Source organism: Electrona antarctica, assembly GCF_951216825.1.
Source record: "Electrona antarctica genome assembly, chromosome: 2".
Taxonomy (NCBI): Eukaryota; Metazoa; Chordata; class Actinopteri; order Myctophiformes; family Myctophidae; genus Electrona; species Electrona antarctica.
The window spans coordinates 30462882-30486206 of NC_136807.1; the positions used below are offsets into that span (position 1 = coordinate 30462882).

General features: G+C 43.5%; 2 protein-coding genes across 3 annotated transcripts; both read right to left on the reverse strand.

The window, feature by feature from the left end:
* Positions 1-1286: 1286 nt before the first annotated feature.
* On the reverse strand, positions 1287-17881 carry LOC306914636 (transcription initiation factor TFIID subunit 4-like). The gene is made up of 16 exons (XM_079491771.1): positions 17418-17881; positions 16277-17134; positions 15151-15305; positions 14595-14708; positions 12531-12656; positions 11410-11532; positions 10605-10694; positions 9930-10157; positions 8977-9115; positions 7653-7761; positions 7145-7314; positions 5493-5623; positions 5245-5370; positions 4859-4915; positions 4640-4759; positions 1287-3877 (listed from the first exon to the last, which is right to left on the reverse strand). The coding sequence occupies exons 1-16, from the start codon at positions 17668-17670 to the stop codon at positions 3710-3712; spliced, it is 2967 nt and encodes a 988-aa protein (XP_079347897.1). The 5' UTR covers positions 17671-17881; the 3' UTR covers positions 1287-3709.
* Positions 17882-18200: 319 nt separating this feature from the next.
* Positions 18201-22712, reverse strand: lsm14b (LSM family member 14B). Of its 2 annotated transcripts, none has more exons than XM_079495609.1 (9): positions 22490-22712; positions 21065-21231; positions 20844-20961; positions 20212-20493; positions 19915-20031; positions 19522-19683; positions 19202-19334; positions 18805-18937; positions 18201-18642 (listed from the first exon to the last, which is right to left on the reverse strand). In XM_079495609.1, the coding sequence occupies exons 1-8, from the start codon at positions 22608-22610 to the stop codon at positions 18814-18816; spliced, it is 1224 nt and encodes a 407-aa protein (XP_079351735.1). In that variant the 5' UTR covers positions 22611-22712; the 3' UTR covers positions 18201-18642; positions 18805-18813. The 2 variants fall into 2 exon arrangements, with proteins under 2 accessions (XP_079351735.1, XP_079351734.1); XM_079495608.1 differs by having other exon boundaries at positions 18789-18937; positions 22490-22711.
* Positions 22713-23325: the final 613 nt, after the last annotated feature.

Here is a 23325-nt window from a genome sequence, read left to right on the forward strand (position 1 = left end):
GAGTTGTCCGCTTGACAGCTAATCACGACCCCCTCCTCTTTATAACTTACTTGGTTTGCTATATCCCTTTAGCAAACCAAGTAAGATTAACAGGGATAACAGCATCATAACAGCATCCCTGTTCTGGGGCAAATATCCAGTGAAAATAATGAGGGGGCCTCTGGAACTCTACACTAGTATGGTCTCTGACATTAACTTGTGCTACATACTGTATGAGCACAGACAGCTGGCTTATAGTTTGGCGTGTTTTATAACATTGTATATATTTTATCTTCACAGCATATCAAAATGTGAAGATTTGATGAACCCATCTGTATATACGGTAGCTGTCACTCAGCATCATCCTGACTGTGGCAGCAAACCTTCATTATGCAAAATCAAACAAGCAGAATTGAGTTCAGTGTCCCATTGTAACATCAGCAAATACGGCCTGACAAGTCATACAGGAGAGGACTTAGAAGTCTCTGCAGAGCAGATAAACACGATGAAGACATGGATCTACGCAACTACTGGCATGAGATGCCTTGTCTGCAGGGGTAACAAAATAAACAACTTTGTAAGCCTCAAATCCGCTGGCTCTGAAGTAATATGAAGCAGTGATTTATGGTGATGTCTGTGTGTGTGTGTGTGTGTGCGCGCGCACTGCAGGCATGTCTGTCTGTATGAGTGTGTGGCGTGTGCTTGTGAGCACGTGTGTGTGTGTGTGTGTGTGTGTGTGTGTGTGTGTGTGTGTGTGTGTGTGTGTGTGTGTGTGTGTGTGTGTGTGTGAAGGGCTACTTGCTGAGGTAAAGATTTGTGTTTTGTGGTCATTGATGATACGCAGCATGTATTAGTCATAAAACAGACGAATCTGCCAATACCAGAGAACAGACTATCAGATGTGAATTGCTTTAAATAAAATGACTTAAATTCTAAAGTGGTACAACAGTGCCCTCATCTGGGAACAATCTGCACAATGACATGCATGACTAGAGATGCATATCTTCAAGACAATCCCTTCATATTGAACTACTACAAGAACTACTTGCAAAAAACAAAGGACTGGCACGATTGACCTGTAAGGAATTAAGTGAATTCATATGTGCCCGTGTACCTTTCAGTCTATGGTATCATAGCACACAGCATGAAAACATTTGGATATTATTTGTGCTGCTTTTCCTATCACTGCCACATGGCTGACAAAACACTATGAAGCTCCGCAGTCCGCAGTACCTGAACAATACCATCTGTTATTTTCTATTCTTATGCCAACATTTACAAATTAACATGGGATTTGAACAACAAAAGAACATGATTGGGTTGTTTTTAATGGAGATCAGTCTCTCAATCCTCTAAACAATAGCAATTAGAAACCTTTTTAGAATATGTACATATCAACAAGTGGTTGTGCAAAATCTACAATACTTGGTACATATTTTAATCTCTCCACATTGTACATTATATATTTGCATCTCTCCACATTGTACATTATCTAAAATGATGAACAAATTCAGAGTCAATGTGTAACAGTGAACTGAGAAATTATATCAATACTGATTGATAAGCAGAGAGATAAAGATAATTCTTTAAGACTAATTTGCTCGATGTGAAAATACTGTAAACTGACAAATCTACAAAAGTTAAAACGGAAGTATATACAATCATAAAATTACCAATAAGACATTCTCTCATAAATTGCCAAAAAGGTATAAACAACCAAATTAGTATGTGTTCTACGAAATATAAAGAGATATAAAGTGGGTACGACCACATGAGCAGCTGATCCATCAAGAGCACAGTGCAGATTCCTAATTTCCATGGTTACCCATTATGGCCTCTCTGCATTCAGAATATCAAAATGTGGACAATCACCTGCAGATAGACTTTTTTTAAAAAGAAGACTGCAATCAGTGATGTCTTGTGACCGATTCCTTTTCATTTCTCCAAAACTATGCTCCGTCAACATGTTTAATCATTCCTTCATCCTGCTCTGCTCATGATTGACAGCCGTCTCAAAAACCATCACAGTAAAGCCCGATTATACATGGTCGCTCTGCTGTGAACAGAAGATTTATTAGCCTCCGCGACACATTGTGAGCTTGTAAATCTCCTGTTTCGGCACGCAACACCGCCATACAACGGAGCACACATTAGGCATAAGTGTGCTACAGTGGGCCGAGATGTGAAATAACCAATACAATGCTGATTACATTTTACACATTACCAACACAATGTTGACATATATAAATTATTTTCTTCAACCAAACATCAAAACAAAGAAAAGACACAATAAAACACAAGATGCATCTTAAAACACAGAAGAGGACTGACAGGAGTGTTAAGTTATTTTGAACAGAATCATCAAGTTAGACAGTTAGGATTTATATGGCTTTACTTTGGCAAGAAGGCAACTCAGCAGATGTCCGAATGCTTAATCTCTCTGGTTAAAACAATCCACAGGCATTTAAAAAAAGCGCAAAAATATACTATGATGCAAATGGAAAATTGAAATAGCACCCAGAATTAAAAGTCCGTATTAGTGTGTTTCACACAGAAATGTCTGACTGATATTAAACACACCTAGCGTAATTGTGGAAGTGTAAAAATCAACCACTTAATACCTGAACATTGCAGTCATCAGAAATGTCAACTAAAACGTGTGCGTTGCACATCGAGTTGCTGCCTGAAAGGACGACGCCCCGCTGCGGCAACCATGTCGATGTTTCCAGACGTTTACTTGTCAACTCAGCTAAAAACCTTTTGCCTCCAGGGCAGCAGGGGGCAGTGTATGAGGGTGAGGTGCAGTGATACGCTCACCCAACCTCTGTAGGGGGAAACGGGGCTGGGAGGCGTGCTGGAAGCACGAGTTTATGTGACATGCCAAGTCATACCACCATAGATATTTAAAAAAATTAGATGCCTCATTGGCCACTGCAGTTCATTGGAGCAACGTATCTCCATTGAAGGCAGGAAGTCAAGCGTAAGTGCTGAAGGCATGCTGCGTCACTGCCCAATTGACGTCACCCATGCGACTCCTCCATGTCTCTCACTGCCACTCAAGTGATTACTGGCCAATCACAGCGCGTTTTTCCGGGACTTATCAATTCAATCCAAAGGAGCTTTATTGGCATGAGAAAATGTTTACATTGCCTACAATTGGCCTACCGAACGTACCCTTCTGTTACGCATGCGGAAGCTTTGCAAGCTTCCGCTATTCTTCACAAGGAATCTAGGGAAAATATTGCCTTCAACAGAGACACACGCCCCAGAGCCGGAAGAGGCGTCTACCTTTTTATGTCTATGCATACCACCACTAGACATGCTACGTAACATCACACCATCATACGCCGTTGTGCAACATGTGTCACACCGCCTCTATCCATTGCAACTGCCAGAGGCCTGTGCTTTTGGACAGCGACTCTCAAACATGTTCACGTCAAGCCACTAAATTGATATGTATTGAATTTGGCCGGTGACCCCATTTGAAAAGACTTTGTGCCAGGAATCCCCAGAAGAGACGAGTAAGTGTTCAAACTTTTCATCTGTTGGTAATCCATTTGTTCCAGATGGCACCATTTTCCTCAAGACTCTCCTTGTTGTCACTCAGCATTGAGTAATCAGAGTAAATGTAGCCAAAAAGAGGCTTCTTGAGTTTGACGGTCGGCTTGCTCCTTTATCGATGGTGTCCAGTTTCGGCTGGTCACGGTAGTCTGTATTTGCACCACGTGTGCTATTTGAGGAAGCCTCTATAGAGAAGGTGCGAGTGACTGGTCCCCCTCTCGTTCTCCAAGCAGAACAACAGGTCTCTGAGGTTGACTCTGGTGATGCGCTGGCGGGTGAACTGTCTGGAACCCCCGACGCTGGAGCCTCCTGACTGGGACGAGCTGGACCCTAAGCCCTGGATGGGGTGGGACGCAAGAAGCATGAGAAGTAAGGGGTGGGAAGTAATGTTGGTTGCCCACATGTCACCTGGTACGATTAAAAAAATAATAATAAAAAAACACACTGTGTGATATTGACATTTTAGTAGTCAAACACTTTTGGTCTGTCTATGTTCCGTTAGAACGGCGATCGGCACAATTATCCGGACTTCTAGTTATTCAAACGTGCACATTGTCAGAAACACTACCAACCACATGTGGAACGTGTCATCCACAGTGATGTTTTGAATCTGATAACATATTTTGTTAGCATCTTCACTGGACTAGCAGAAAACGGCAGAGCACTGTCGGCCCAGTGTGCCATTGACAACGACCATGGTCTCCCTACTCAATCATTAGCTAAAGTTGTGAACAAATCACAATACGGTAAAGCTCCACTATAAATGGAAAATCGGGATAGTATCGTTCCCATATTGATGTGTTGATGGTCTACATAATATTTGGTCAAATGGAAATCTATACTTCACCATTATAGTACGAAACTGCTTCAGAAGAGCAATGTTGGTTTAACTAAGAGATCAACTGAGAAAGTTTTTACAGACATGGATGATAAACTATAATGCAAACATAGCAGGTTTCTCTTCCTAATTTCCTGGTTTTGTGACATGAAGCACGCAGCGATGCCGTGAGCTGTGATTTGACTGGTCTTACATACAGGCCATACAAAGACATTCATACAGACTTCGCTCATGCTGTAAAAAAAATTGCATGTTCAGCACCTCTGTGCTGGCACTGCTAGCGGGAGAATCCGCTTTGCGTTTCTTCCTTGGGCCGATGGCTGCCAGTGCAGTAAGGTTGGCTTCCCTCTGCCTGATCTGGGCCAACTCGTGTTGCTGCATCTGAAATACATACAGCCAAGGATCATATTTCACTCATTGACACACATAGTACATGCATAAAGACGCCTCACCGTCAGGCAGTAAGGGGTTCAGACTTACCTCTTTGGCTTTCTGTTTGAGTCGGAGCTGCTCGGGGTCCTCTTGCCGTGACCGAGACTGCAATTAACACAGGTACAGGAATTTGTTCAGACCTGGTAAAATGTCAAATTGTGCATTTATATAGCACCTTTATCCAAGGCGCTTTACATAGATTGTGCAATACATTCACCTATTCACCCATTCATACACCAATGGCGGGGGAAACCATGCAAGGCACCAACCTGCTCATCGAGAGCAATTAGGTGTTAAGCGTCTTGCTCAAGGAGACTTCGACACTACTCTGGGGGAGTCCGGTCGCTCTACTCCTGAGCTACTGCCGACTTGTAACTAGATGGTGCTGGTAACATGGTGATGGATTTTTCTGTGCACTGCTGTGTGTTTCTTACCTTTGCTGCCTTCATGAGGATCTCTCGTTCCTGCTCTTCCTTACGTTGCTTTTCCATCTGGTCCAACTGTTCAAAGAACTTGAGCTGGGCCCGCACGTCGCCTATCTGTTCGTGCCGCTCATCTTCCTGAAGGGTGGATAGATTTAAAAGGTGGGAACGAGCTTAATAACATTTAATTGTCAAACTGTGACTCAAGAGGTCCAATATTTTCCCCATCACTTTCATGTGGAAAAACTGTGGTTTTTCACCTTGAAGGTTATGTTTTTCTGCTGTGCCACTTGGGATACTTTTTCCAGAACGTTTTGCAGCCGGTGCTGGGTAGCATGGGAAATTAAGTTGATCACTTCTGGGCCCAGATCACTGACACCAAACTTCTTGCCTGTCACAACACACGCAGAGCAGATACATGGTGTGTGACCTTTACGTTACTCTCTGTGTGTGTGTGTGTGTGTGTGTGTGTGTGTGTGTGTGTGTACGCGCTATCACGATAAAATCGCTGAATAATCCCTCGCATTCATATTTTGAACGAGAGGCATGTTGAAGTCAGAAATGAAGAGCTTAGTATATCCATCTGGTCAAAACCACAGAGTTCTCCCTAGATTAGGAGATCTAGGGAGATCTAATTAGATCTAATCTAATTAGATCTAATTACGAGGCATCCTTTCTGAGCACTAAACAGGGAAGTGAACGGCAACAAGCATACGCGAAGAGCAAGGAGTATGGTGCAGAAGGAGAGGCCAACCCCCCTCCCCCCAAAAAAGATTTCTCTCGTTTGATATCAATGAAAATGCGCACGTCCTAGCAATCCGTCTACCAGTAGTTTTGACGTGCACACGCAGGGACGGAATGGAACGGTGCACATGCGTCAGTCATGCACACTAGAAGGAATCCTCCTAGATTCAAGAGAAGGCGCACTTAACCAACCTCGCGTCATCACCAAGTACCCAGTGGTCTAGGTTTACTGGCGCCCCCACATCCCTCTATTTTCACACCATGTCAAGTACCGTGCCGAATTCAAATGGCTACTACTTAGCATAACAACAGCTTTAACTGTTTATACCGGAGCGCACATAGCCTATACGGTAAGCATGCACACTTACAGCAGTATAGGCTATGGCTCCAGTAGGCTACTGCTGCTGTGTGGTGTTCTGCACACAAGAAGAATGCCTCCTCCTCCATCAAAGAACAGATTCATTCATCCAAAGCAAACTTTTTAGTTTAGCTAGTGTGCAGTAAAGATGTTTGTCTAACTATTTTAAGTCTTGTTTTGTTTGTGTGTCTAAAACTCTCATACAATATAGGCTTAGGCTATGCAGCTGTTCTGTATGCATGCCGCGATGCGCACATGCACGCGCGTGGCGTTCCGTGGTACCGAGAAAATAAATCACCATGACACCACTGGTTGTGTTACTTGTGCTTAAAAAGTACACAAGGGTGGGAGTTTCCCTTTGAGCGACATTGGTGAGCTGGACCTCACAAGAGGAATGGCTTTTTTGTAGTTAAAAGATTGGGGGTTATACTTTGTTGTGGAGCAATTTCAAACACTGAACAATTGCAGATCTATAAAAGGTATAAAGACATTATTTTTTTTACCAACATCTTAACATTCTTTGTCATGGTCCTTCAAAAGTGTATTAAAAGAAAAATCCACTCCAATACGACATGCCAGGTGTTTTTCTCTTTGTGTTCTAAGCTTCTTCAGATGCAATGGAAAAACGCCTTATTGTTAGCCTTATTTTGGCACTTTGCCTGTCAATCATCACCGCCAGACCTTTAAGCTCATACAGCTCCACACTGAGATGCGTCATGAGCTTGTAGATCTGCTATTGTTCGGCTATTTTCAATGCCGTCCTGACTTTGTTGTAATAAACGTGTGTGTGTGTTTGTTTCGCACGCTCACCAATCTCAAGAACTCTCCGGGTGAGTAAAGAGGTGGACAGGAAAGCCTCATCCTTGCAGGATCTGGTCACCCTGCCAACAAGTTCAGAGTTGGTTGCTAAGATACGGGCGCTCTCCTCTGTCAAGTTGACTCCTGCCATGGAGGCCACATCGTTGATGTCGTCGTCATCCCTGGATGGACGGAGTGTAAATTCATCTGTGATCAAATATGTCATGCCTCATCGTCACTGAAAACACTGAGTGTATCAGATGTTCAGAGACATTTAGGTAAATGCGGATGCACGATTAATCGTCCATCATGTCGGTAATAAAAAAGCAGCATGAAATTAGTGTACAATACATTAGGGGTAAATACTCTAGTTAAAAGTGCAGCAGTGGTGCAGGAGGTAGTAACTGCCATCATTTTGTACCTTATCTTATTTGACCAGCATTTTACGTTCTAATTAAATCGCATAGACTCATCAAATAATCAACAGTTTAATCCATTCAGAAAATATTTGGAGTCATACCTGAAGGCTCCTCCCCCTGCCTCCTTTAGTTTGTTCTTCTGTGCAGCGTTGAGAGATGACTGGACCCCAGTTACTGCTTTGACCCCTGGAGCCAAAGACGGCTTCACCACTGGAACCAAGACACACAAGACATCGTTGTAGTCAGGCAGAAACACGGTGCAAAACGCGGTGTGAAGCGATGCGTTTTGAGCTTGTAGATCTGTTATTTGCCATTCTTTTAATTGAAATCCTGAAAAGTAACAGTTTAGTACGATGGCTTATTACTGCCATCTCGGTGAGGGGAAAAAACTCTAGTGTGTGAAACACCACAGAGTGAGCTAAAGCAAGCGAGTGTCGCAACGTTGTGAAGTTCGCTTAACCGACTCAGGGCCGTTCCAAGTTGCGACCCGATAGGCAGAGAATAGTAAATAATGTCCCGACTGCCACTCACAGGGTGTTCTTGCACAAGCCAGAGTGTGGCTGGACAGAGATTCAGGCCAGTTCACAAAGAAGTGTAGCACAGTGGTGGAAAATAACTAAGTACATTTACTAAAGTACTGAACTTGCTGTAAGTACACCTTTGAGGTACATTACTGTACTGTAAATATTTCTTGGCGAAAGAATCGCCAACAAAATATTGTTATCGTTCCTATTATAATGAATGCAATGTATATTTTTGGCAAATAGCTGATATGCAAGCTCACACTGAGTTGAATCGTGCATGGTGTGATCTTGTACATCTGCTATATTTTCCCCGCAAAATTACTTTGTGCACAGATTTGATGTGAATCTCAGGATCCAACTCATAACAACACTAACAGCTGAGAGAGGATGTTCTCAATGAGGAATTTAGGAACTTGCCTAAACACACCGAGGATAATTAACACAACGGATGCCGCCAGCATCTTTAAAAATATAAGCGCTAGAGTGCTAGCAGATATTAATCTGAAAGGTCCGCCACTTCCGTTCCGGGAGGCATAATGTTCCATTCTTACCTCGCGCTGGTCACGCTAAAGTCTCTCTAGATTAAGCGTAAATATTCCAAACGAGAGGCATGCTGAAGTCAGAAATGAAGACGGAACATTGCCCATCTGGTCAAAACCATGGAGGGTTCCCTAGATTAGGAGATACGAACCATTCTTTTGGAGCCGCAAACAAGTAACGGCAGTGCGCATGCGCGAATCAATAGATTCAATAAATATCAATAAAAAAAAAGACCAAAGACGCCTATACACGTCCAAGGTACCCCATGGTTTTGATATAAAAGTGTATAGACGTCCAAGGCCAAAATTGTGTTAAAAAGCAAATGTAAAGTTTTACACACTCAACGTCCATCCAAACGTACCCGTTTGTAGCGGCTTGACCACCTGAGGCTGACTCATAACGATGCGACTGTGGCTCGGTCCTCTGAACGTAACCATTGGCGACTGGGCCAGGGTCACCTGGGGCCTCACCATTGTCCCTGGCAGCTGGGATGCTGGGACCTATAAAGAGACATCGTGACACAGACAAACAGGACAGAGCCACGAAGAACAGGTGTCTTACTGGTACATCATAATGTGCTAATAACAAATTCTGTTTAAAGTTTTCACTTAATGTTCGAAAATTGCAAATCTACCTCTCATGAAACACAAGGGGGCACAAACCCTATTCATTATTCATTCCATGCAAAGGGTTTGTATTAATGTTACACTTAAACATTTCTGCTCATTTCTTTTTCATTTCATCACTTCCATTTACAACTATCCACAACTATCCACAACAATAACGCTTTCAAATAAAGCTACAATCCGTAAATTGTATGTCCATTGTCACGATCTCCGAAATTAGAGAGGCCATTCCAGTAACTTTATTGATATTGTCAACCAGTCCTAACTGACAACATACTTTTCTCAGAGGAGCCACTGAAAACTATGTAAATAACTGACATGTAGCAAACTTCACACACCACAAATATTCTGCAGCCCTGGCTGCAGAATATATTACAAGAATACTTTCATATATTTGGTGTAATTAATAAAACAGCTTTAGTCGGATTTCCATTACTTTTCCAAATCCGTATTAGAAATTTCTATTACAATCCCAGGGCCTGGAAATTGCACTTTCAAATTAACTGACGTTTCCAGGAACCGTGAAAATGTGCTTTATATGCCGTGTCCAACACGATGACTATGTTAGGCACACGATTAATGCCAGAATTAATACTGAACGCCACAAAGCTGCATGGTCATTGAAGTATGAATAATTTGACATGTCAATTAAAGTTTCAAAGAGGAAACCCTGGCTCCAGCTTCTTACCAGGCCAGGTTTGCCGTGAGGCGTCTGGGTGAGGCTGATGACAGGAGACTTGGTTCCGGCAGCGGTGCTAGCTGTGGTGGTGTTGGTGGCGAGTGGGGGGCGCAGCACCACGGCGGTCAGGGCTGTGGATGCGGCCGCGGCAGGCTGAGGGGTGGGCAGGGGAAGCTGGCTCTGCTGGATGAAGGCTGATGAGTCTGGAGTCAGCTGACGAAGTGCAGGGAGACTTCTCTGGGGAAACGGGAAAGCGAGCGAGACAGAGGTGAGACGAGGGAGGAGATTTATAATCATTTATAATCTAGTGATGAAACAAAAAAAACAGAAATATTTGTAATTAGAACACTTTTGAATTTAAACTCATAATGGGCTCTCAATAGATGAAACTGGGTGTAACACCTGAAAATGCATTTCACGTTTAATAGCTGAGACCTCTTTTTTTTAACTAAAACATTTAGACAGAATATCACTTTTAGCCTAGTTTAAACATGCAATTTCTTAAGTTATTATTTATTATATTACTTTTATATTATAACAGCTAATCTTAGAGCTGACATCGCACCGCAATATTGTCATATTTGACTTTGTCCATGTCATCCAGTACTACACACACACAATATGGTTCATTGGTACATACATGGTACCAATGTCAATGACATGGTACTAGCCGTTTGGTCTCACCTTGAGGAAAGGCACAAGATATGGCTGTGGTGACGAGTTGAGCTCTCGATACAACCTGCTGGTGAAGTCCTCTGCCTCAATCTTCGCCTCCTGTTGCACAGAGAGAATTAGAGATGAAAAATATTCTGGGGCTTCTTTTCAGACTCCATCATGGCCCGTAGCACTTGCCCTAGCCCCTTAGACAGCACTTTATGTAGATTTAGATAGCATTTTATACAGACTTCTAGCATGTTATGTGGACAGCACTAGAATTGCATTTTATGTAGTTATAGCACTTTATATTATGTATATATATGTGTGTGTGTGTGTGTGTGTGTGTGTATAGTTTCAGTTTCATTATATAGATATTCCACTATTACATTCTTAGCTTACGCATGTTTCATGATAGCTACTTTTTATGTGATGTATTGCCATGCTTTTTGTTCTTGCTTAATGTTAATGTAAATCGCTCTGGATTAAGAGAGTCTGCTAAATGCCTAAATTGTAAATTGTACCAACTGTTCCGCTTTGTATGTTAAAGCTTTGAAGAAAAAGAGAGATAAGCTTCATAACGTCTCAAGATGGAGAAATGAGACAACAGTTGAATCTTCATCCGGGAACACACTTTGCCCACTACACTTCCTCCAGTCCCCAGCAACACACCCACCAAGTGCCGAGTGGATCTGATGAACAGTTCACAAGACACAAGTGGCCGTAGCCGTACTAACGAGCAGGCCGGTTATGGAGAACCACTTATCCGATCCATTTCACACTGGACACTGCATTTCCTTGTGAGGGGGTGAAACGATCAAATGAAGACACATACCAGCAGGTTCTTAACCAGCTCTTTGACGTTGGCAGTGGTCTCAGACGACTGTTTCCCACTCGATGCCAGCTTGATCAGGGTGGACAGAAAGTTCTTACACTTCTTCACATTTTCCAGAGTCTCCTGCTTGCAAAAAAAAAAAAAAAAAAAATCTATTCAAGTTTCTATACTACATTTGCAAATGTAGAACAAAAATCACACTTGTGTGAAGTGAGGGGCACTCTTATCATCGTACGTACATCATCATGATGTAAAATAGCCACTAAGCTTATTTGCTCAGACACTGACGTAAAATTCTCCATTCTTTGTCAATGGAAAATTAATGTTCGAGTAGTGTATATTCAGCTACACTAATAGCTGAATATAGGAGGTGCTAGTGCCCCTCAAAAACTCATGCATGACACTGGTGAAAGAAGCAGTTTGTCGGATCGTTTAACCAGTCCATAACTTTATATGGCATCGCTCGCTCGCACGCACACACACACACACACACACACACACACACACACACACACACACACACACACACACACACACACACACACACACACACACACACACACACACACACACACACACACACACACACACACACACACACACACACACACACACACACACACACACACACACACACACACACACACACACACACACACACACACACACACACACACACACACACACACACACACACACACACACACACACACACACACACACACACACACACACACACACACACACACACACACACACACACACACACACACACACACACACACACACACACACACACACACACACACACACACACACACACACACACACACACACACACACACACACACACACACACACACACACACACACACACACACACACACACACACACACACACACACACACACACACACACACACACACACACACACACACACACACACACACACACACACACACACACACACACACACACACACACACACACACACACACACACACACACACACACACACACACACACACACACACACACACACACACACACACACACACACACACACACACACACACACACACACACACACACACACACACGGTTAGAAACATTTACTCACCACACTGATTTGAGTAGGGCCCACCCTCTGTGTTACCGCTGTGGCTCCGGCTCCGGGCTGCATGGCAGTAGGAGTCCCCAGTGGCTGTCCGGGAGTCGAGGCCGTCCCTCCAAGCATGATGGTGTTCTGTGGGAGTTAATGGACACGTGAACAAATGGACAATGGAAGACAATGGATGAAACTCCAGGCTAAAGTATTTCCTTGAGGTGAAAACAGAAGGTCTCCTGTTCGCATCCCAGTCTACACGTCTCTGAGCAAGACTCTTAACCATGCGCTGCCCCAGTAGCGCCCACTGTTCCTGATTACACTGGGGACGAACGGAACCGTACGCAGCTCGGTGGCTGCATTGACAATTCGTCCATCTTGCAGGGAGTTCCGTTTTTACAGTATTTTCCCTCTGAAGGCGGCTGACACGCGAAAAATAGAGCAAGTGCGTAAAAGAAACCTGCGGCTGTGTTCAATCGATTATAGTGGCAGTGTATCAGAGTACCCTTAGGATGTGTAAAATGCAGATACACACTTCACTGTTCCAAGTATATGCAAATATACCGTGAAAATACCACAAAGGAGTGCCAACTATATTATTATCCTTGACACAGGTTTGGCTGCTCTTCTGAAACAAATTGCCCTTTTCAGAACTTTGATTTATCTAAAGGTTTGTGATGTGCTTTTTTTTTCTAGCATAATCTTTTTGGAGGGTGCAGAGACAGGAGATCCAAGGCAGAGGGGAGACATGAGAGACATGACAGGAGTTGGATTCAAACTAGAGTCCCCGTAACTCACAAAGAGCATATACCTTAGTCACAAACAGTTACATAGTGAGCTGAGCATATAGAAAGTCACTAACACACAATATAGTGCACCAACTTGGCTGAGCCACTAGGTCCCACCTTAAATGTCTTGCTTATGCACAAAGGGATGTATATCACAGCCAACCTTAGCCTGGCGCAGCCAGACTACACCCGCCCCTATTGCATATGCCCCGAGGTGGAGCGCAGTGGTATATTAGTATAGCAACGTGAGGCTACCTTAGCGTGCTCTTTTTCCCAAAGCCTTTGCGCTACTCCTACCCTCATCAACATCCATATTGTCACAACACAGGTTTACTGGCATAAAGGAATGGGTGAAATTATTTTTCCCATCATTTGTAGTTTTCAGGAAAGAAGAATACAAATAGAAAAAGTATTGTTAAATATATATAGATATACAGTACAATCAGGTCAGATGTATTTTATTTGTGGTTAAACACATCATCGGAACCTCATGGTTAACCACACTAGCATTCAAATCAAGATCTACAAGCCCACAATGTGTCGCAATGAGACGCGTTGTGAACTAAAATCGGCCAAAGTACAGAGCCAACTCAGGTCCAGCTTAGCCTGGCATTGCCAGACTAATGTCACTGCATATCACCCCCTAGGTAATTTTTTCCCCTGTGGCAGATTCATCTGGTTTCCAGGCTAGGTCCAGCATACTAAGTCTAGAGCAGTGGTATTCAAATGGCGGCCCGCGGACCAGAGCGGCCCCTTGTGGTCCCTGGAAGAATTTTTTTTTTTTTTTAATTCTGGGAATAATAAGAGGGCTACATGTATGGTGTGTGCGATATGATTACCATAATGACAGTAATACTTAATCATATTCAAGGGCTTTTGGAGAGAAATGAGTCACTTTAGACTAGACTAGAGAACTGCAGGACAAGGGCAGGTGTGTGTAGGGGTGGGTGTGTGTGTGTGTGTGTGTGTGTGTGTGTCCGACTGTCCGTCCAGCTGGTTCTCATTGGTGGTCGTTATTGTCACGGCAATATTATGTTTATGCACTGTCAAATAGGTCTACATCTATTCTAAGGTAGAATAACCTGTATAGACATATTATCCTGCTCATTATTGTGCAGAAAATAGAAATATACATAAATCTTCGTGTTTGAGCACAAAATGAATCTTGAGAACCCACATTTTCTCTCTCTCTCTCTCTCTCTCTAGAGTTGTGGCCCCCGGCCTAATCTAATTGAATACCCCTAGAGGCTTTAAGTGGTTAATAATATGCATGCATCAAGTGTCAGGGTACCTGAAGGACAGGGGGCCTCTGCAGCATGGTGGTGGCTTGCACAGTGGTCTGGACTGCAGAGCCCTGTTTGATGATGCAGTTGGGGCTCATCTGACGAGCAATCATGCCTGGAGCCTGGTGGACAGAGAGGGCTTCAATGTGCTGGCGGTTAGGCAGAGTAAAGCCAGATTTACATCCACTGCGGGTTGGAGTAGTGGTGAGACCAGAAGTAATTTGTTTCAGTGGAGGCTTGTGGAGCAATTCAAGTCTAAAGCTTTAGGCCCTAAAGCATTGGCCCAAATAGTCAGGGGATGGGATGCACACAAGTTACACTTTTCGAACTCATTGATTGCAGTGACACTGTATGTATGCTCAATACGACCATGTATTTAACAGAGTGGAATAGACAACATACTATAACAAAAATATATATATGTGCGTCAGTAGGCTTAGTAAACCAGGTAATAAGAATGCACAAGTCTGAATCTGCACCCAACCCTACTGGAAACTTGTATTGGAATATTGGTATAGTTATCAATTGATTTCTGTCTGTTTAGGTTGGCATGTCCAGTAGTACCTGTACAGAGGTGATCTGGACAGGTGGAGTGCTGGTAGGTGTTGCAGGTCGTGGTGTCATGGCACTTTGGGACTGTGACTGGGCTAAGGTCTGGGCTAAGGCCTGCTGGTGGATCATCAACAGCTGCCCACTCTCGCTGCGAACCAGGACCATCCCTGCATGGGGAGGGGGGGTGCAAAGGCCAGACGCATGTGTAGAGGGGTGAAGGGTCATGGCCAGTCTGCAATGATCATCCTTTTTACATTTTGAGTTCAAGTTCTGTATGGAAAGGTGTCTTAACTCAATCTGCAAATATATTATAACACAGCTCAACATCGCACCTGAGAGCAATAGTCACTCCTAACCATTACAAGCTAGTTACTGTTACTGATATTTTTTTAAACACCGATATGCAATGCAGATAATAAAACACTGTCAGCTTAAAACTAATACCGTTTGACATATACCCAATACCTGTTGACATAGAGAAGAGGCAGATTGCCGTTATCTGTGACAGGACAATAAGACAATCAATAGCTTGCAACAGCACTATGTTTAAAATAGTTTAAGAGTGTCCCCCTTGGTCTGACTGATGAAATTAAACCTAGTCTGTGCATATCCCTTCTAGGCAAGTAAAGACAATCAGCCTGCTGACAAATGTGAACTACAAGCGGTTATGTTTGGTAGCAACATAATGTGTGCACTCAACTGCTAAACGTTTGTGTTGCTTGGTTGCAGTTTTAAGTCTAGCTACACTGTTCGCAAAGTGGGGTCTCCAGAGGGAATCCCCTCAGTCATCCCCTGAGTCCACATCTGTCAAACGTAAGATACCAGGAGCACTGTAGTGGTTCTCTAAGTGCGGTCGAAGGTCCAGGGATCCCAGCTAAATGAGGAACGGTATAACCACTTTTATTGCTTTGCTTAATGCCTGTGCCATGCACAAAATGAATATACTGGAATAAAATTCCATTTCGCCAATTTATTAGAAGGTAATCCAATTGAGAGAATTTACAGTGTAAGAAAGAATGCCTATTCAGATAAAAGGTTTCCCTCTCCCCACCTCTCCCGTTAGAGAAAATATTTTCTAAAGGGTGGTCCACGGATTAAAACGTATTCATGAAAACATTTATGAGAGGCACTGACTGACCTGGAGGGAGCTGAAAGTTGTGGATGTTGGGAGCGCCCTGCTGAGGCTGTGTGAATCGAGGGGCCAACACTTGAGGAGCAATTGCTCTTATTCCAGCAGCACCAGTGGCCGCAACTGTTGACGGCACTGAAGTCCTCACGTTTTGCAAGACAGTTGCGTTCTTTACAGCCGCCATTGCGCCCGTCGATGGGATGGGAGCTGCGACTTGCCCCGCAGCTGTCTGAATGATGGTTTTCGGAGACTCAAATTTGTTCGGCGTGGTGCCGCTGACACAGACAGCCGGTGCTGTGAGCATCGTGGCGGAGTTGTTTCCGCTGCTTGGCGAGGTAATCGTGTGAGTTTGCATAGGCGGCCTGACAAGTGTGACCGTGGGCACACTGGGCAGTGTGTGCAGCGCGGGGGACACACTGTTCACCACAGCAGGCACCATGGTCGAAGCGATAACATTCTGCATTGAAGAGGGCTGAATAATAGCGTTCGACGTGGTGACCAAAACCACGTTTCCTTTGGCCACAGAGCCGGTGGTGGCGGGTCCGTTGTTGACAACCGTGACAGCGGGCAGTGAGTTGCCGACACCGCCGCTGTCACCTCCTCCGGGAATAATATGGGAGTTTAGAATCACGTTACTTCCATTCAAAGTTTGAACAACGGGCGTTCCAGGTTTAGGCGCCACGGAAACAACAACACCGCCGGCTGTCACTGTCACCGTCTTGGCGTGACTCTGAACGGCGGCTGTCATCACGGATCCCGGCGGTGCCGCCGTCGACGCGGTCCCGGCGACTGGAGCTCCGTCCACGGCTGAACCACCGTGGGACCTCGCGGTGTTGTTGATGACACCTCCTTGTACCCCTCCTGTCCCTACAAAAACAGCGGAGGGAAAACACAAGAAGCAGCGGGATCATCCAAACCGCAAATATAATAATAATAATAACGTAGGGGATTGTTATCAGCAACAACGTGACAAACATGAGAGCCAAGGTTTAGCTAACTGGGTAATCTTAAAGGGTGATTATACTTACTTGGTTGCGTGCCGGGTGTCACACACTGAACATAGCAGATATAAAAGCTCACAGCGCGTCCCGCTGCGACGCGTTGTTTAGTGCAGTACATGGCACGCAAACAAGTATAAATCAGGCATTACCTGCATTGGCGATCTCTTGTGAAAGAAGTCCCATCTTGGTGCCCTGGACATCGAGATTATTCCCACCACCTCCAGCCGTGTTGCCGGTGTGATTTACCGCGGACTGGACGGCCCTGACCACGGTGGCGCCTCCGCCGTGACCCGCAGCTCCAGTCAGCTCGGACTCCAGGGATCCGACTAAATCGCTAACTACTTTTTCGTCCACCTCCGTGTTGAAGAAAACATCGTCCAGCAAATCGGAGCCCGCCGCCATCTTTGACCCCTGTTTACGCTACGTCCGCGAGACGCATGCGCCGATTGGATGGGGCCCCGCGCGCCCGGCGCTCCGATTGGTCGCTTTCGAGAAATAAAACCCTGAAATAAAAGAAATGGTTGCGAGGCTGCATCTATGCCATCCATCTGCAGCCCGGGCCCACGGCGTGAGGGAAATATGAAGTGATGGATCCGTCTTCTGATGTTTGATGATCAGAACGATGTTGTTTTCTGATGAATTAAAAAGGGTAGACGGTGACCCTGTTGTAAACAAGTGTAATGCTTTATCAGTGTGTGTAGTCCACAGTAAGAGTTGTGTATAGAGTTGTGCTTTCATGTGAAATGTTATGTACCCAGTTTGCAAACTAAGTGCAACTGTTAATAAATACTTCAATCAAAAGTCTGTGCTGGCAGTGCTGCTGATTCCATGCCACAACTTGCGACAAGCTTTGATCTCCCTGCAAAGGAGTGCTATAGTTCCAAACATTGAGATAGACTAACAATTCCAATGAAATAACTAAATATGCAATACTGGTTACAATTATTTATTCAGAGATATTCAATAGTACAAGTAGGCCTAGTAAAGAAAAAAAAGGTAAATTTAATGTTGAGGAATCTAGAAAAAATAAATAAAACACATCTGAAGAACAAAAGTAAATATCCATGTCCTTTCAAATAGTTAGTAGGACAAAACAAAAGAATAATGCTCCCCGTGAGCCAAACATTTGTAAATTAAACAAATTATTCTTATGAAAATAATCAAAATATACAATGAACACAAAGTACACTGAGCCATTCTGCAGCCTGTACAACATTCTACGAAGTGAACTGACAATACATTTTCATTAGTATGCAAGTCAAAAAGGCTGAATAAAAACATTCAGTAGGTTATACAACTGTGGATTGGTTGACTTGTCAAGTCATTAATAGGATGATCGAAGGCCATGACCTGGTCGATTAACCACTGGCATCCCTATTTTGGGCACACAAAAAAGAGGAAATAAATAAATGTTCACCTGTTATCACGCATCTACAACAAGCTCACACAAGTAAACTGTGTAGGGCTTAAGTGGGTAATCCAAATTTTTGCATTCTGTGCAGGCTGTGCCAAGCTCTGACCTTCACCACTGCTCACATCTGGCTCTCAGTAAATGCTACGTGGTGCCCTGCCGCGTCCACGATATCCTCGGTAGCCACGGCCCCTAGGGAACCTACCAGGAACACCGAAAGTCTCAACATTGCGCTTCCGCTCTTCTGCCCAAGTTGTTCTGGAATAGATGTGACAGAGTAGGGAAGGCGCTTCATAAGAATCAGAGTTTAGATATGACATATTTTAAGGACAACATATTGATATTATCATGGACCCTCTCAACCTCAAAGTGTATATGCCCCGACAGGCCCCAACGGGTCCTTTTGGTTCAATTTGTACACTAAAGTTATTGACATAAAGGCTTATTTGGAATGGACTCAAGGAAACCTGGACGGCCAGACAACTTTTTGTGAACCACAGCAATGGGCTTAAATGGATTTACCTGGATTTTATATCAAAGCTCAGGTTGTCAAAAAAGCACTTTGCTTTGTCATAGTAGCACTTTGGCCCAAAAATATGATCCTCAGACGGTGAATCTCCTGGTTCTTCCTTTTCCTCCCCTTCATTATTACCATCTGAAAAGAAAAACATATGTTTATACATGCAGGATGAACAAGTAGGCACCTGCAAGTCACATCTTGTTAAACAGCTCATCTTTGAACTTCAAATTTGTAGAATTATTTGGGCCAGAGATTGTCACGTTTGCAATCAGCCAACTCAAAATAACTTTGTCTTTCTTGCAAATGTGTGCATGTAACCAACCTTTGACAGTCAACCTGTCATGCATCTCCCTCTCCATCATCTCCTTGATGAACTGTGCATTAGCTGAATCGAAATCGAAGTCGGTCTCAAACGTTAGGGGACTACGCGTAGGACTCTCCACCATGGGCTGGCCTCTTCTGTAGTTCCTGCGTCTACGAGGTCCTATGGTATACAGAAGAAAATAACTCACCATGTTGCAGGGCTTTTTTAATCAGCCAGTTAGACATTACTTTATTTTCCTTGTAAAAAGTTTACACCAGGTATAAATGAGCTGGTTGAAATTATTTTGTGCAATCTCCCCACACATTGGCATTACATTCAATAAAGAGAGATTAAGAGTAAAAATATAAAAGCAAATCAAGTAGGTTACAATGTTACCGTATGAACATTTACCTTGCCTTCTCCTTGTTGGTCTGTTGTCTCCATTCCTGTCCCTGTCTCCATTCCTGTCCCTCTCCTCTTGACATGTCCTCGGCTGGGTGTAAGGCACATCTGGGGTTGACCCGATTTCTTTAAGATGCAAATTATTACATTAGATTTTCTTCTGAATGTGACAGTTTCACAAATTGATGTACCGGTAATATTAAAAAAAAAAAAACCTCTGCTCAAAGAAGGAAGCATAAGTGTATACACAACTGCTGCATTTGAGTAATTAGGCAAGTGCAACACAATGATAATACAGCCTCCTACTCCTGGACTGGGGGGCTCTCTGGCTTGTCCTCTGGGCACCCCTCTGGGATCTTCCCCTGTCACACCACTGATCCCTCTGTGTTCTTCCCCGGTCAGACCACTGATCCCTCTGGGTTCTTCCCCGGTCAGACCACTGATCCCTCTGGGGTCTTCCCCGGTCAGACCACTGATCCTGGGGTGCATTCAAACCACGCTGCTGGGTATATGTCTCTACGGGTACAGTCTGGATAGCCTTCTCCACAGACGGACCCCTTCTAATCGGTGGTCCATGAAGAAGAGGCCCTGCATGAAGACCAAAGCCATTTAGTTCATTGTCCTTTCAAAGCATCTGCTGAAAGAACACAATACTCAAAGAGTGTCGGCTGATTTAGTTGGAAGCCCCCTAGATAGTTTTTAAGTGATCGAGTGCTTGATTCAGTATTTAGATATTTGATTTCATTTGATCAGACACGCCCTGTTCCTATAACTTAAAACTCCATTTTAACCAGTCATTGAAAACACCTGTACTTGGTTTATCTAAACACTGAATCAGCAACTTAGGGATTACAAAATCTTGAGTAGACATTAAAATGACCCCAAACATGTTTGAAAGTGAAATATCTAAGAAGACACTTTTGCTCACATGCACTTACCAAGGCCTGCAGCATACGGATGATTGAGGACAGAGCTGGCAGCCAGTTGGTTATAGGAGGGAATTCTTAAGGAACTGAATGGTCCTCCTTGGGCTTGGAATATGCATGGGGAGGAAGACTGGAGCAAATTGATAATTAGTACAGTACATCATTGTGAAGTGTTTGTCCATTTTGATTATCAATGGAGGAAGACATTCTACAGAAGAGATTCTGTACTGTACCTGCACTATGGCTGGATCCGAGGGTAGGCCATGGTAATGAGATTTTGGATGTTCACTTAATGATATGTCTTTTATGTCACTTCCTCTGAAAGTAATGTACTCATACAAATCATTTTTGGGTGGTGTTGGCCTGTCCGTGGGGCGGCCCTCTGTTCCAAAACACTGAACTGAAGAAAAGACCAATTTTACAATCCCAGACCAGACTGAGAAAGCATAACAAACTACCTTTACACAAGACAGCTCTGGTCCATAACTCTAATGCCTGCATGCATTAGAGCTATATGGACCAGAGCTACACAATTTACAATTTACAATTTAGGCATTTAGCAGACGCTCTTAATCCAGAGCGACTTACATTAAGCAATAACAAAAAGCATGGCATACATCACATGTATAAAAAGTAGTTATCATGAATCATGCGTAAACTAAGAACGTAACAGTGGAGTATCTATGTAAACTATACATACTATACTATATAATATATTATACATGTGTACTATAAAGTGCTATGACTACATAAAGTGCAATTCTAGAGCTGTCTACATAACAAGCTATAAGTCTGTTTAAAATACTATCTAAGTCTACATAATGTGCTATCTAAGGGGCTAGGCTAGGGCAAGTGCTACGGGCCATGGTGGAGTCTGAAGAGGTGGGTTTTCAGACTACGGCGGAAGATTGGGAGTGAGGCTGCAGTTCTGACTGCAATGGGAAGTGCATTCCATAGTTTTGGAGCCAGAAGGGAGAAGAGTTTGGGACGTGTGGAGCGTTGTCCCGGCGTTTTTAGTGAAGGTACCTCCAGCTTCCCTGCGTTGGCTGATCTGAGTGAGCGGGAGGGTTTGTAGGGTACGATCATACTTGTGAGATATGGGGGGGCCATGCCTTTGGTTGCTTTGAATGCCAGCATCAGAGTTTTGTATTCTGTGCGGGCAGCGACCGGGAGCCAATGGAGCGAGCGGAGAAGGGGGGAGACGTGTGAGAATTTAGGTTGGTTGAAGACCAAGCGTGCTGCGGCATTTTGGATCAGTTGGAGGGGCTTAAGTGCACATGCCGGTAGGCCAGTAAGGAGGGAGTTGCAATAGTCAAGTTTTGACAAGACTGTTGTCTGGATTAGGAGCTGGGCTGACTCCTGGGTGAGGAACGGTCTAATTCGTCGTATGTTGTAGAGTGTAAACCTACAGGATCTAGTGACAGCTGTGATGTGTGTTTTGAACGAGAGCTGACTGTCCAGGACAACACCAAGGTTCCTGGCTGTCGGGACAGACTTTACCAGGGCGTTGTCTACGGAGATAGTTAGCTAAACATAGGCCTAAAGAACAGCTTGAACCTTGAATATGAATATAGACTAAGGCCTCAATTCACACAAATAGAAAAAAACAAACATAAAACAACAAGACAGACAACATGAATGAACAATGAACAACTCACCTTTTGCCAGTACTACTGTAGAGTCCACTGTGTCAATTGTATATAAAATGCCCTCATATCGATTGTGAGCTTTTGAAATAAGGCTTATTTTACAGCCAATGTAGGGCTTTGCGGTGCTCATGACGTGCGACAAACAGTTGTTTGTAGGCTAAACTCTTCAGATGTTATTATGAAAGAATCAAGAAAGGCGACATAACACGCGCTTAACAGCGACCGGAAGTAATTTATAGAATGACGTAGTAGGCCTAAACGCTAATTAATTTACATAGACGCACGCACCTGAGTTTGATTTGATATCCATCGATTCGTATGGTAGGTCTGTACTCTCTATATGCTCTATAATATATGGCCAAATTCCAGTGTTGATTATCATAACATTATTATTATAATAGGCCTATTATATAATTAACATATTGTATTTTATATTAGGCTATAGGCATAGGCATAGCCATATTTCAAGATGTTTTAGGCCCTACCTACCTGCTGTTAAATCCAGCCGTCAAGAGAGGGAGACATTTTCTATATTGACGCCATGTATAAAAATGACGATCACAATCTGATCATGTGTGAGATATTATGCCAAATGGAACAGATGTTGTAGCTAATTCAGATCATTATAGTCGTAGCGTAGCCTACCATTATTGATATGCCTTTGCATCTCTGCTTTCGAGAACGCAAATTATGTTTGGAATTTTGGATTATATCAAGTCATATTAAAGTCATCAAATAGGCCACATTTAAATATTCTATATTTAAATAATTCGTAATATATTTTTCAAAGGCATTCTCAAATCAAGAGAGGTAGGCTACTAAAAAGTTGTACATAAAAAAGTTTA

Excerpts from the sequence above, each read along its gene's own strand:
- LOC306914636 (XM_079491771.1), bottom strand. The coding sequence starts at position 17,670 with ATGGCGGCGGGCTCCGATTTGCTGGACGATGTTTTCTTCAACACGGAG. Across the intron at positions 5,371-5,492 it reads AGAAAAACATAACCTTCAAG|GAAGATGAGCGGCACGAACA; the intron begins GTGAAAAACCAC and ends TCCACCCTTCAG. Across the intron at positions 4,760-4,858 it reads TCAAACAGAAAGCCAAAGAG|ATGCAGCAACACGAGTTGGC; the intron begins GTAAGTCTGAAC and ends TATGTATTTCAG.
- lsm14b (XM_079495609.1), bottom strand. The coding sequence starts at position 22,610 with ATGAGCACCGCAAAGCCCTACATTGGCTGTAAAATAAGCCTTATTTCA. Across the intron at positions 20,494-20,843 it reads TCCGTATGCTGCAGGCCTTG|GGCCTCTTCTTCATGGACCA; the intron begins GTAAGTGCATGT and ends GTCTTCATGCAG. Across the intron at positions 20,032-20,211 it reads GAGAGCCCCCCAGTCCAGGA|AAATCGGGTCAACCCCAGAT; the intron begins GTAGGAGGCTGT and ends TGCATCTTAAAG.